The sequence below is a fragment of the Xenopus tropicalis genome, chromosome 5, assembly GCF_000004195.4.
Source record: "Xenopus tropicalis strain Nigerian chromosome 5, UCB_Xtro_10.0, whole genome shotgun sequence".
In the NCBI taxonomy this organism is placed as follows: domain Eukaryota; kingdom Metazoa; phylum Chordata; class Amphibia; order Anura; family Pipidae; genus Xenopus; species Xenopus tropicalis.
Window position 1 is genome coordinate 13384764 of NC_030681.2, and position 13023 is coordinate 13397786.

At 41.4% G+C, this 13023-nt stretch overlaps 1 protein-coding gene across 2 annotated transcripts in view; it reads left to right on the forward strand.

Moving 5' to 3' along the window:
* The first annotated feature begins 1081 nt into the window (after positions 1-1081).
* LOC100493599 (spermatogenesis-associated protein 7 homolog) overlaps positions 1082-13023 on the forward strand; it is an 87809-nt gene continuing 75867 nt past the window's right edge. For both annotated transcript variants that reach the window (XM_031903018.1, XM_031903019.1), the window contains exons 1-2: positions 1082-1217; positions 11593-11667. In XM_031903018.1, the coding sequence (XP_031758878.1) occupies positions 1202-1217; positions 11593-11667 (91 nt within the window). In that variant the 5' untranslated portion in view covers positions 1082-1201. The remainder of the gene's footprint in view (positions 1218-11592; positions 11668-13023) is intronic.

The window sequence follows — 13023 nt, forward strand, 5'->3', positions numbered from 1 at the left end:
TATTGGGGGCAGAACAGCCCTATTGGGTTTATTTAATGGTTAAATGATTCCCTTTTCTCTGTAATAATAAAACAGTACCTGTACTTGATCCCAACTAAGATATAATTACCCCTTATTGGGGGCAGAACAGCCCTATTGGGTTTATTTAATGGTTAAATGATTCCCTTTTCTCTGTAATAATAAAACAGTACCTGTACTTGATCCCAACTAAGATATAATTACCCCTTATTGGGGGCAGAACAATCCTATTGGGTTTATTTAATGGTTAAATGATTCCCTTTTCTCTGTAATAATAAAACAGTACCTGTACTTGATCCCAACTAAGATATAATTACCCCTTATTGGGGGCAGAACAATCCTATTGGGTTTATTTAATGGTTAAATGATTCCCTTTTCTCTGTAATAATAAAACAGTACCTGTACTTGATCCCAACTAAGATATAATTACCCCTTATTGGGGGCATAACAGCCCTATTGGGTTTATTTAATGGTTAAATGATTCCCTTTTCTCTGTAATAATAAAACAGTACCTGTACTTGATCCCAACTAAGATATAATTACCCCTTATTGGGGGCAGAACAGCCCTATTGGGTTTATTTAATGGTTAAATGATTCCCTTTTCTCTGTAATAATAAAACAGTACCTGTACTTGATCCCAACTAAGATATAATTACCCCTTATTGGGGGCAGAACAGCCCTATTGGGTTTATTTAATGGTTAAATGATTCCCTTTTCTCTGTAATAATAAAACAGTACCTGTACTTGATCCCAACTAAGATATAATTACCTCTTATTGGAGGCAAAACAAGTCTATCGGGTTTATTTAATATTTAAATGATTTTTAGCAGGTTATGGAGATCCAAATTATGGAAAGATCCCTTATCTGGAAAACCCCAGGTCCTGTGCATTCTGGATAACAGGTCCCATACCTGTATGAGAAAAAAGTTGCGCAGCACCCAGTGAAGTTCCAGCCGGCAGGGTGCTCGGCATTCCTCCAGTTCCCAGGTAACCCAGCAGCACGGGGAGTGTTTGTATCGCACTGCTTGCTGTTGTTATGGCTTCTACCCCTCCCTGACTCCTTGAGCTCAATACAGAAATCAGGGACTGCCTTGTGTCTGTGCCTACAGGGATCTCTCTGCACTACTGTACTGGCTTTATTGGAACAGAATCTCATCTCATTGAGTTCAGAGACTGTAAAAAAATGTCCCCTCCGTATGGTAAGTAGTTCAACTCAGAATTCTGTGCACTAAATCCATGCCGTGACCCAGGGAACACTGACCTCCATTTTATGTATAAAGGGAATCTCTGCTATTTGTGCTGCATTTACTTTTTAGTTTAGCTGCTGATGTCTTCTACATATATGTACCAGCCAAGCGCTAGTTATTCTCTAGGGCAGAGCCATGTTGTTCTGCAAAGGGTGGAGCCTCTTAGAAAGGGGGCGGATAAGGGAATGGTAGGCGTATCCTCCATCAGCACCAGTTTTTTTTACATTAATTGTAATTAATACATAAATGGGTAGATTGCTTTGAAATAAACTTAAAGTTTTATCATTATAAGGCCAAATGAAGTGGGAGTCCAAGACACACCTTCGCGAAGTGGGGGGAAGGTAACATCAAAGCCACCCCTTCCCTGTGGCCCTCTCCAATCCCACTCAGTAACTTTCAACCCCACCCACCCCACAGCTCTCTGTTGGACTTACCAAAAAGGCTGGACCTAGGGGTAGAAGAGCTACATTCCCAGCCATGGTCGGACTGGGACACTGGGAAAAAACCCTGCCGGTCCAGACCCGATCCCAGATGCCCTTCCCTGATCACGTCTCAGGGGATGGATGGGGCCCCTGTGGGGGGGGGGGGGTGGCCAGTGGGTCCTGCACACCCTCAGTCCAACCCTGTTCCCAATCCTCCTCCCCATTGCACTCTAGGCACATAACTCTTCTGCCTACCCCTAGTTCAAGCCATGTTTTTTTTGCGATCAGAACTTTCTAGAATTTTACATTTTGGCTTAAGGAGGGAGAAAATAAAAAGGTAAATAATTCAGTTCTATAAAAAGTAGCTTAATACATGGAGTTCATATACACAAATAGGTAGATAATACTGTATGTAGCTAGTTGGAGAGGGAAATGATCAATAGGAATATATTTATTAGTACAGGTATAGGACCCATTATCCAGAATGCTCGGGACCAAGGGTATTCCGGATAAGGGGTCTTTCCATAATTTGGATCTCCATACCTTAAGTCTACTAAAAAATTAATAAAACATTAAGTAAACCCAATAGTATTGTTTTGCATCCAATAAGGATTATTTATATCTTAGTTGGGATGAATTACAAGGTACTGTTTTATTTCTACATAAAAAAGGAAATCAGTTTTAAAATTCTGAATTATTTGCTTATAATGGAGTCTATGGGAGACGGGCTTTCCGTAATTCGGAGCTTTCTGGATAATGGGTTTCCGGATAAGGGGTCCAATACCTGTATATGTATAGTATGTATATATATTCACAATGGCATCTCTCCATGGAAGGTACATCATTCCTAAGACAGAATAGATAGAGTTAACCTCCACAACTTCCCAGCCATACACTGAGCTGCTGATGTAGGAAAACGTGACTTACTGGCGGGGATGCAAAATGTGATTTATATTCTTGTTATGGTGTTTATTTGAATTTATGTATAGCTTTTACCCACACAAAGCCAAGAGCCAGCAATAAACTTCTGATTTTATGCAGTTACTGAAATAGAAATAATAGCTGGGAGCCTCAGAAAAATGTCAGTATCCAATCAGATACTCAGCAGCAGTCCTGCCCTGCTTTATGGCTGAGATTCTGTTTGTATGACAGAGTATGCCGATGACAATGGTCAAATATCCTATCTGAAGCCCAATATAAAAAAAAACCTTTTTGTGGTATCCGCTATGTGCCCATGGATTGCCCATGGATTGCCCCCCTTGCCTTGGGTGCTAAAGCTCCTTGGCCAGACTCCAGCGGCCTGTGGATTAAGAGAGAACCAACCAAAGCCTTGTAATTACACAACTAATCTGCACAGAGCTAATTAAACTTGAATTAAAAAATAAATTGAAATTTTAAAGAAAATATCATGAAGTAGCAATATGACAGTCAGTATTTGTATAAAATCTTCTGTTGTACATTGCTGCAGAACTGGCTATTTATAAAAACATTCTTATAAGAATATATTTTACTGACATGATATTTATGTCCCAGTAGAATAACAAACGGAATGTATTTATTCCATAATTCATATCCTTCTCATTTATAAATAATCCCATGCTTGTATTATGCATAGAGGTAAATTTTGCACAATGGTGCTATTTAAAGAGCCACGAGCATTCGGATATTAACGTTTTATAATTGTCCAATAACAAGGTGAGGTTGTAACCTTTTGTCATGTACAGGTATGGGACCTGTTATCCAGAATGCTCAGAACCTGGGGTTTTCCGGATAAGGGATGTTTCTGTAATTTGGTAACCATATCTGCTAAACATCATTTAAATATTGAATAAACCCAATAGGGCTGTTCTGCTCCCAATAAGGAGTAATTATATCTTAGTTGGGATCAAGTACAGGTACTGTTTTATTATTACAGAGAAAAGGGAATCATTTAACCATTAAGTAAACCCAATAGGGCTGTTCTGCCCCAATAAGGGGTAATTATATCTTAGTTGGGATCAAGTACAGGTACTGTTTTATTATTACAGAGAAAAGGGAATCATTTAACCATGAAATAAACCCAATAGGGCTGTTCTGCCCCCAATAAGGGGTAATTATATCTTAGTTGGGATCAAGTACAGGTACTGTTTTATTATTGCAGAGAAAAGGGAATCATTTAACCATGAAATAAACCCAATAGGGCTGTTCTGCCCCAATAAGGGGTAATTATATCTTAGTTGGGATCAAGTACAGGTATTGTTTTATTATTGCAGAGAAAAGGGAATCATTTAACCATGAAATAAACCCAATAGGGCTGTTCTGCCCCCAATAAGGGGTAATTATATCTTAGTTGGGATCAAGTACAGGTACTGTTTTATTATTGCAGAGAAAAGGGAATCATTTAACCATTAAATAAACCCAATAGGACTGTTCTGCCCCCAATAAGGGGTAATTATATCTTAGTTGGGATCAAGTACAGGTACTGTTTATTATTACAGAGAAAAGGGAATCATTTAACCATTAAATAAACCCAATAGGGCTGTTCTGCCCCAATAAGGGGTAATTATATCTTAGTTGGGATCAAGTACAGGTACTGTTTTATTATTACAGAGAAAAGGGAATCATTTAACCATTAAATAAACCCAATAGGACTGTTCTGCCCCCAATAAGGGGTAATTATATCTTAGTTGGGATCAAGTACAGGTACTGTTTTATTATTACAGAGAAAAGGGAATCATTTAACCATTAAATAAACCCAATAGGGCTGTTCTGCCCCAATAAGGGGTAATTATATCTTAGTTGGGATCAAGTACAGGTACTGTTTTATTATTACAGAGAAAAGGGAATCATTTAACCATTAAATAAACCCAATAGGGCTGTTCTGCCCCAATAAGGGGTAATTATATCTTAGTTGGGATCAAGTACAGGTACTGTTTTATTATTACAGAGAAGAAGGAAATCATTTTTAAAACTTAGAATTATTTGCTTATAATGGAGTCTATGGGAGATGGCCTTTCCATTATTCGGAACTTTCTGGATAATGGGTTTCCGGATAAGGGATCCCATACCTGTAACAGAGAATGCATAACAAACCATGAACTGATTGGATAGCTGGAATGTGTTGGTGTCCAGCTGGAATGGAAGGTACTAGAAATCTGGGTGGGCCTAAGGCTAATGTGTCCCATGGAGCAATTTAGTCACCCGTTATAGATCTCTGCTACTACAGTTAACTAATAGCTCCAAAATGCCTTTCCACCGGCAACAAAGGCAATCACCGGTGGAAGGACCTCTACATTGCTTTGGTTTTCCAAAGTCACGTAAAGTTGCCTGTAGAAGGAAACTTTCCCTGAAAGAAAAAGGTGAACTTTCCCTTTAAAACACATACTGCAAGTACAATCCCCCTTCTTTATTAACCAACACACTAATCACAGACAGTGAGCCATTGCACTAGTTCACTATGTATAGTTTTACCAACTGCACTGAATTTCCTATGGCTTTCCCTCTAGCAGAGGTTTGTACCTTTGCAATCTTGGTATTAAAAATTTGGTTGGACAGCTATTCTCAATAAGCCACACCCCCTAGTCCAGAGTAAAGAAGGAGATGATTCTCCGAGCATCATTTGTTATACAATTTACCCTAACCCCCAATCTCATTCAGCAATGCCAATGTTAAAATGAAAGGTAATCAACATTATTTTTAAATCTGCTGTAATCATATACGACCAGAGCTACTTAGTAGCAGCTACTTGTCACAGCTACTAAACTCCATCCCCTGCCATAGACAATACTGAGAATTGCCTCTGCTAAAACACACGTAGAGACTATTATCAGTAAATTATTAGCATTGTCTATTTTAGTAGCCATGACAAGTAGCTGCTACTAAGTAGCTCAGTCTGTCTTCGCTCTTAATGTGAATTAAAGTTAATGGGACATTATTAGGTGGCTTGTGGTATCTGATTACCTGTTTAGATATGTTACAGTTATGTCTTATCTACTACAATGGCAGCTGATTGTAATACACACGGGCCGGTATCTGAGAGACAGGACAGTGATCTCTTCATTCTCTTTGTGCATTTGAGTATCAGACAAATAGTTGCTGGATGGAGCATTTGCAATACATGAAAACCTATGGTTGGGTCCTCTGCATTGAAAGTTACATGTGGGATTTCAACTATTAGATATTGAGTTCCATAACACTTATATAATCTGGAATCATGCAGATTTATTCATAAGAGAGGGCTATGCTGCAGGCCATTAAAATCTTTTTGAGAACCAAAAACGGATTGACTTGGCCCTGGAACCCAATGTGCTTGGTTGCTTTCAAGCGCAATGTGCAAAGTGCAAAAATGAAGGCAAAGCACTGTGTTGTAGTGTTGCTTACCCATAATTCCAGTGTATTTCTGGCCACACTTCAACTTGCAGACACCTCAACTGCACTTTTGATGCAAAAATTGCGTTTTGATGCAAATAAGTGAATATTCCTAATGGCTTTTGCATCCGATAACAAGGCTGATGTGCCTATGGGCACAACCCCCTGTGGGAAGACTGGAGCTTGGCAGTAGCTCCAAGGTTCCCCAGCACCAATAGGCACACTTTCACACTATTCAGAAGAAGGGGCAGGATGGATACACAATGTGTGGGTGCACTAAATGGACACAATAGATGCAATGGAGAGCACATATTGACACATTCATTAAGGTTCTTGGGTCCAAACACTCTATTACGAACATCTACTCTCTACCAACATGCTGTCCCTTGTCCATCTTGTAGAGCACACACGTTCTATGCAGGTCTCGTCAGGTGTGTTTGCAAAGGATTAATTCTTGGTCAATAAGGGACTTCAGGGAACTAGGTACCTAATCTTGCTTTCCTACAAAAGACAGAGAGATGGGGATCATCCATGGTGGCTCAGTGGGCAGCACTTCAGCCTTGCAGTACTGGGGTCCTGAGTTTAATCCCACCAGGGTTCTATCTGCAAGGAGTTTGTATGTTGGTATGCTGGAAAATGCTGGTGTGACTCAATAGAAACGTCCATGGTTGTATCACAGACAATTGTTGGGTGGTCAGAAGGTGACCTCTGGTAGCTGCCAGCTAGATGCCAGTCTGTCACTACAAGATTTAATAATATCATAACTTGCATTTGTCTTTATTAAGGGAATCCCACTCTTGGCAAGCTCAGTATAGCCATATCTGATATTACCTATTGACATCCAGGAACAGTTGTGCTCTTACACTGACCCTTTTTGCTGAATAAGACTTGAATATGGCCCCCAAAAGTGACTTTATTTTGCACTCGCTGCATGCGGCTCCTGGTCAGTCAATAGATTTCCATCAGATGCAGAAATGTCCAGGTTTCACTTAAATACTTTGATATATGCTCCCAGGAAGGCTCCCCTACTATTTATTTGTTCTAGAACAAAAGTTCCTCATAGGATATCCCCTGCTTTCTAATACATTACCCAAGAAAACTAACAGACTCCCAGGTTACCAAGGTAATAAGGTTATAGAACTTTTTTTAGTAAAATCAACATTATAAAAAGTCTTGTGCAGGACCACTCTCATTCTTGGAATGCCTTCCAGCCACCACAGATGGACTACCTGCCATGCCAGACACCTTCTGCAGCCACATCAGTAGACCAAGTAAGGTCAGGCAACCGTAAAGTGCACCCCTCTCCCTGAGGAGACCACTGAACGCCATCAGCACCCTTGTGTTTTTTTTCCTAGGGTGTATACTTGGACACCCTGGCATGCTTTGCTATTGCTAAGCTATGACAATACTGACACCAAAAAACTTTACACAGACAGCTTGCTGGGAATGCTATAAACTAGGAACTCTCTTTATCCTGAAATTCCCTTTGACACGTTTCTTCAACTCCGAAACCCAATGCTTCCAGCACCTTATTGCTCCTCCACATTCCTTAGCCCAGTGATCCCCAACCAGTGGCTCAGGGGCAACATGTTGCTCCCCAACCCCTTGGGTGTTGCTCTCAGTGCCCCCAAACCAGGGAGTTATTTTTGAATTCCTGACTTGGGGGCAAGTTTTGGTTGAATAAAAAACAGGTGTACCGACAAACTGAGCCTCCTGTAGGCTGCCAGTCCACAAAAGGGCTGCCAAATAGCCAATCACAGCCCTTATTTGGCAGCCCAGGAACAATTTTAATGCCTGTGTTGCTCCCCAACTCTCTTTACATTTGAATGTGGCTCACAGATAAAAAAGGTTGGGGACCCCTGCCTAAGCCCTACCACCATCCCTTAAGCTACCTGACCCATTATGGCAGGGATCCCCAACCTTTCTTACTCGTGAGCCGCAGTCAAATGAAAAAAGACTTGGGGAGCAACACAAGCACCATAAAGGTTCATGGAGGAGCCAAATAAGGGCTGTGATTGGCTATTAGGCAGCCTCTATGCACACTATCAGCTTACAGGGGCTTTATTTGGTAGGAAATCTTGTTTTTATTCAACCAAAACTTGCCCCCCAGTCAGGGATTCAAAAATAACTCCCTGGTTTGGGGGCACTGAGAGCAACACCCAAGGGGTTGGTGAGCAGCATAGTTACATAGTTACATAGTTACATAGGGTTGAAAAAAGACCTGTGTCCATCAAGTTCAACCCATCCAAGTAAACCCAGCACACCTAACCCACACCTACCAATCTATACACTCACATACATAAACTATAAATACAACCACTAGTACTAACTGTAGATATTAGTATCACAATAGCCTTGGATATTCTGATTGATCAAGAACTCATCCAGGCCCCTCTTAAAGGCATTAACAGAATCTGCCATTACCACATCACTAGGAAGGGCATTCCATAACCTCACTGCCCTCGAGCCACTGGTTGGGGATCACTGCATTATGGCCTACTCCTTCCTTAAGGTGGCCATACACAGGCTGATTCTAGCTGTCAATATCAGTCCCTCAGACTGATTCGGCAGCTTATCGGCCCGTGTATGGTCACTAAGGCCGGGCCTGCCCGACCCACATCTGGCCTGAAGTCGGCTCGTTGATGCAGTCCCCAAACCAACAGATGCTTAAACCCGTCATTCAAATTCGATCGTTTGGCCCCGGGGGCAAATGACCGAATTAACCCGATATTGCCCACCTGTAGGTGGGGGATATCGGGAGAAGATCCGCTTGCTTGGCAACCTCGCCAATTGTATGAATCTTAGCGTGTATGACCACCTTTACCCAGGCAAAGCTCCTTTCCCTTATTTCCCGCAGGTCAGAACCCCAAACTCTAAGACGGAGGGTTCCAGACCAACAAGTCTGACTCTAACAAATGTCTGTCTTCTTAAGAACTGAATGAGAAATGCAATGCATATATATTTCTATATAGGTCACATTTTCCTTTTGATGTTTGTGCTTTGCTTCTTGGTTTGTTGATCCTGCCGAGTCTATTCCCTCTTTATAATCACTTGAATAATGCATGACTGGGAACAGCAATAAATGAGCTAAAGGTCTTCTAATCACCCAGGTACTCACTGCCCCATGCTTAGAGCAACTTGCTAATGTAGTAACCGGATTATTTATATATGTGTGTGGGATTCTAATTATGTTTTACGTCTTGTTGTCGTAGTTTTTCCCTGGTCCCAGTGTCCCTCTAGTCCTGGATTGCGCTGACCCACATTAAACTAGCTTAAATTGCTTTTGTCAGGTTTTCTATCATGACTTGGTAAATGTATGCCTTCATTAATTTTACATGGAAGTGCATTATGGTAATGTGTCATACAGGGAATGCATGAAAGGGCAATGCATCAGCTTTATAAATGCACTGTAGGCTGTTTCAGAGGAAAATATTCCGTACGTGGAAATCATTTGCCTTGCCAGGGCGGCCGCTGAAACCAACATGTTCAGTTCTATTTACTGCAGTCTGAAGGATACTGGGCTCATTGAGATAACTAGGCACAGTCATGGGCACTCCAGATCTACTTCAATCAAGAAGTATCTGTAAAATACACCATAATTTACTCAAATTGTGAAAAAAATGGTGGCAGTTCTCCTTCCTTCTGTTGTTCCATCGATCGCTGTAAAAATGTTAAGGGCTCTGGCACACGGGGAGATTAGTCGCCCATGACAAATCTCCCTGTTCGCGGACTAATCTCCCCGAATTGCCATCCCACTGGCGAAAATGTAAGTCGCCGGTGGGATGGCACACGCTCTTCTGGCGATTTGCCGAAATCGCACCGCCGCGTGTGCCATCCCACCGGCGACTTACATTTTCGCCGGTGGGATGGCAACTGATGGCAACTCGGGGAGATTAGTCGCCCGCGAACAGGGAGATTTGTCATGGGCGACTAATCTCCCCATGTGCCAGAGCCCTAAGGGGTGGCGCGATTTCGGCAAATCGGCGAAAATGCCTCGCGAGGCGACTTCAGCCTGCGCAGTGTGTGCCATCCCACCGGCGACTTAAATTGTCGCCGGTGGGATGGCAATTCGGGGAGATTAGTCACCCGCGAACAGGGAGATTTATCGCGGGCAACTTATCTCCCCGTGTGTCAGAGCCCTAAGGGTGAAGACACACTGAGCTAATAGTAGCAGCTACTTTTTCAAGGCTACTAAACTCCAGAAAATCCCCTGCCATAGACAGTAGTGAGAATTGCCTCTGCTAAAACACACATAGAGACAATTATCAGTAAATGATCAGCATTGTCTTTTTTAGTAGCCACGACAAGTAGCTGCTACTAGTAGCTCTGTGTGTCTTCACCCTAATATGTATTATCTGGGCGGAATAGTGAGAAAGCTTGGGGGCACAGGAAAGTGTGCTGAGGAGGAGGAACAGACTGAGTGAAGGGAACAGCCAAGAATAAAGCTTAGTTCTACCCTTAGTCTGGTATCCATGTGTGAATGTTTTACAGTTCTGTACCCCCTGCACTGGGGCATCACACCTTCTCTCAATAATTAGCAGTTCTGCTTTGTGTAATGGCTAAGGTTCTAGCTCTGTCATGCCCATTCCCACACCTTGTGTCTCAACCCTTCTAGATTGTAAGATCTTTTGGGCAGGGCTCTCTTCACCTCTTGTATCGGTTATTGATTGCTTTATATGTTACTCTGTATGTCCAATGTATGAAACCCACTTATTGTACAGCGCTACGGAATATGTTGGCGCTTTATAAATAAATGTTAATAATAATAGCTATCTGTATAACAGAGCATTCTGCACAGTTCCTATCTGATACCCATTGCAAGAGGGCTCTACTATGTCCGGAGCAAGCCCAGGCCCTGCTAGGGCTACTAGGGCTCCTCCAAAACTGACACCCAGGCTTTGGAGCCTAACCCATGGGCTAAGCTTTCAAGGACAAAATTAAGATAATCTTTGTTAGGATCCCCTAGATCTTCTAGAGGGAGGAGTAGCAATGACAGTGAGATAGAGGTTGAGAAAATTATGCAAGCCAAAAACCAAATGCAAAAGTATGTACAGGTTGCTAGAGAAATTGGGCTTCGCTGTGGAGCATCTAGTGGAGGATTTTCTTAATATTCAGTGGAGTGGAAAACAATGGAGAAGAAAGAGTTGAGGTTCAGGGGTTGCAAGAAGAAGTGGTGTCTAAAAGATCTATGACAAGAGTGATCAAACATGAAAAGGACAGACAGGGAAGTGAGAAGAAATTCCAACAATACAGTCAGGAAAGACAATGAAGGTTGAATGGGACCAAACAGAATGCTGACCTATTAGATCCAGGAGAGGGTAACTCAGGTGTCTGTTCTTTCTCACTTAGCATTAAGAATACGTTTTCGGTGCTGGATGAGGAGCTGGACAGTTGGGGTAACAGGGCAGAAAGGGAGGAGCAGGAGGAGTTAGAAAGAATATGCAGGGAGGCAAAAGTGAAAACCAAGAACTAGAAGGAATAGAAATCCAAATTTCATCCTCAGGATAACATATTCACATGCACAATTGTTTATATATACACCCTTCCTTTTTTTCCAGAAACCCAGAATACCTGGATTCCTCAATATTCCATGATTGGACCATTTAGAGGTCATATGAGCATCAAAAGTTCTCGTAAGTACTTCCTAATAAGGTGTGGGCAGCATGGCGGTTAATATGACTGTTTGGGGTTTAGTTCCAACCAGGGCACCAGCATTTGCATGTTCTCGGCATGGTTTCCCCATAAATATATCTTCAGGATAATTGGCCTCTGCTCAAAACTACCCCAGTTTATGGGTGTGTGTACATGGCAAGGAAATTAGATTGTAAGCTCTTCTGAGGCAGGGACAAACATAACTGGTTAAATATAAGAGTATTTAATGTTGGGTCATTGGAGCTTCCAAGACTGAATCATTGTATATATATCTCTCTCAAACCCAGTCACCTATCTCTCTTTGGGCTGCACATTTGCTGTTATCAGCCAACCAACAACAAATCAAAGAAAGAAATAAAGTGGTTAGGGGGCAGCAGTAATTAGAACTTAATAGTTGTCAACGGTGATGTATAGCAGAGCAGTAAGAACATAGCCCCAGAGAGCCAGCCACATGGGTCAAGCTCCATTACTTAATGATAGGAAAAGCCAATTCAATTAAGAATAATTATACTGTGATTAAAGAATTCCTAAGAATCTGCTATGTTGAAACCCCCCAAGAATGATGGAATCACTACGTAAAACTTAAATAAATATCAATTAAATTAAAGCTTTTCTATGGACGATTGTGAATGGGAAGACTGTTCAAGATTCCAAAGATGAACACAGACTGTGATCCATCTAGTCTGACCATTACGATACAGGTATGGGATATGTTATCCAGAATGATTGGGACCTGGAGAATTCTGTATAAGGAATATTTCCCCAATTTGGATTGCTGTACTTTAACTCTACAAAAAAATTATTTCAAACTTAAATAAACCCAATAGGACTGTTCTGCCCCCAATAAGGGGTAATTATATCTTAGTTGGGATCAAGTACAGGTACTGTTTTATTATTACAGAGAAAAGGGAATCATTTAACCATTAAATAAACCCAATAGGGCTGTTCTGCCCCCAATAAGGGGTAATTATATCTTAGTTGGGATCAAGTACAGGTACTGTTTTATTATTACAGAGAAAAGGGAATCATTTAACCATTAAATAAACCCAATAGGGCTGTTCTGCCCCAATAAGGGGTAATTATATCTTAGTTAGGATCAAGTACAGGTACTGTTTTATTATTACAGAGAAAAGGGAATCATTTAACCATGAAATAAACCCAATAGGGCTGTTCTGCCCCAATAAGGGGTAATTATATCTTAGTTAGGATCAAGTACAGGTACTGTTTTATTATTACAGAGAAAAGGGAATCATTTAACCATGAAATAAACCCAATAGGGCTGTTCTGCCCCAATAAGGGGTAATTATATCTTAGTTAGGATCAAGTACAGGTACTGT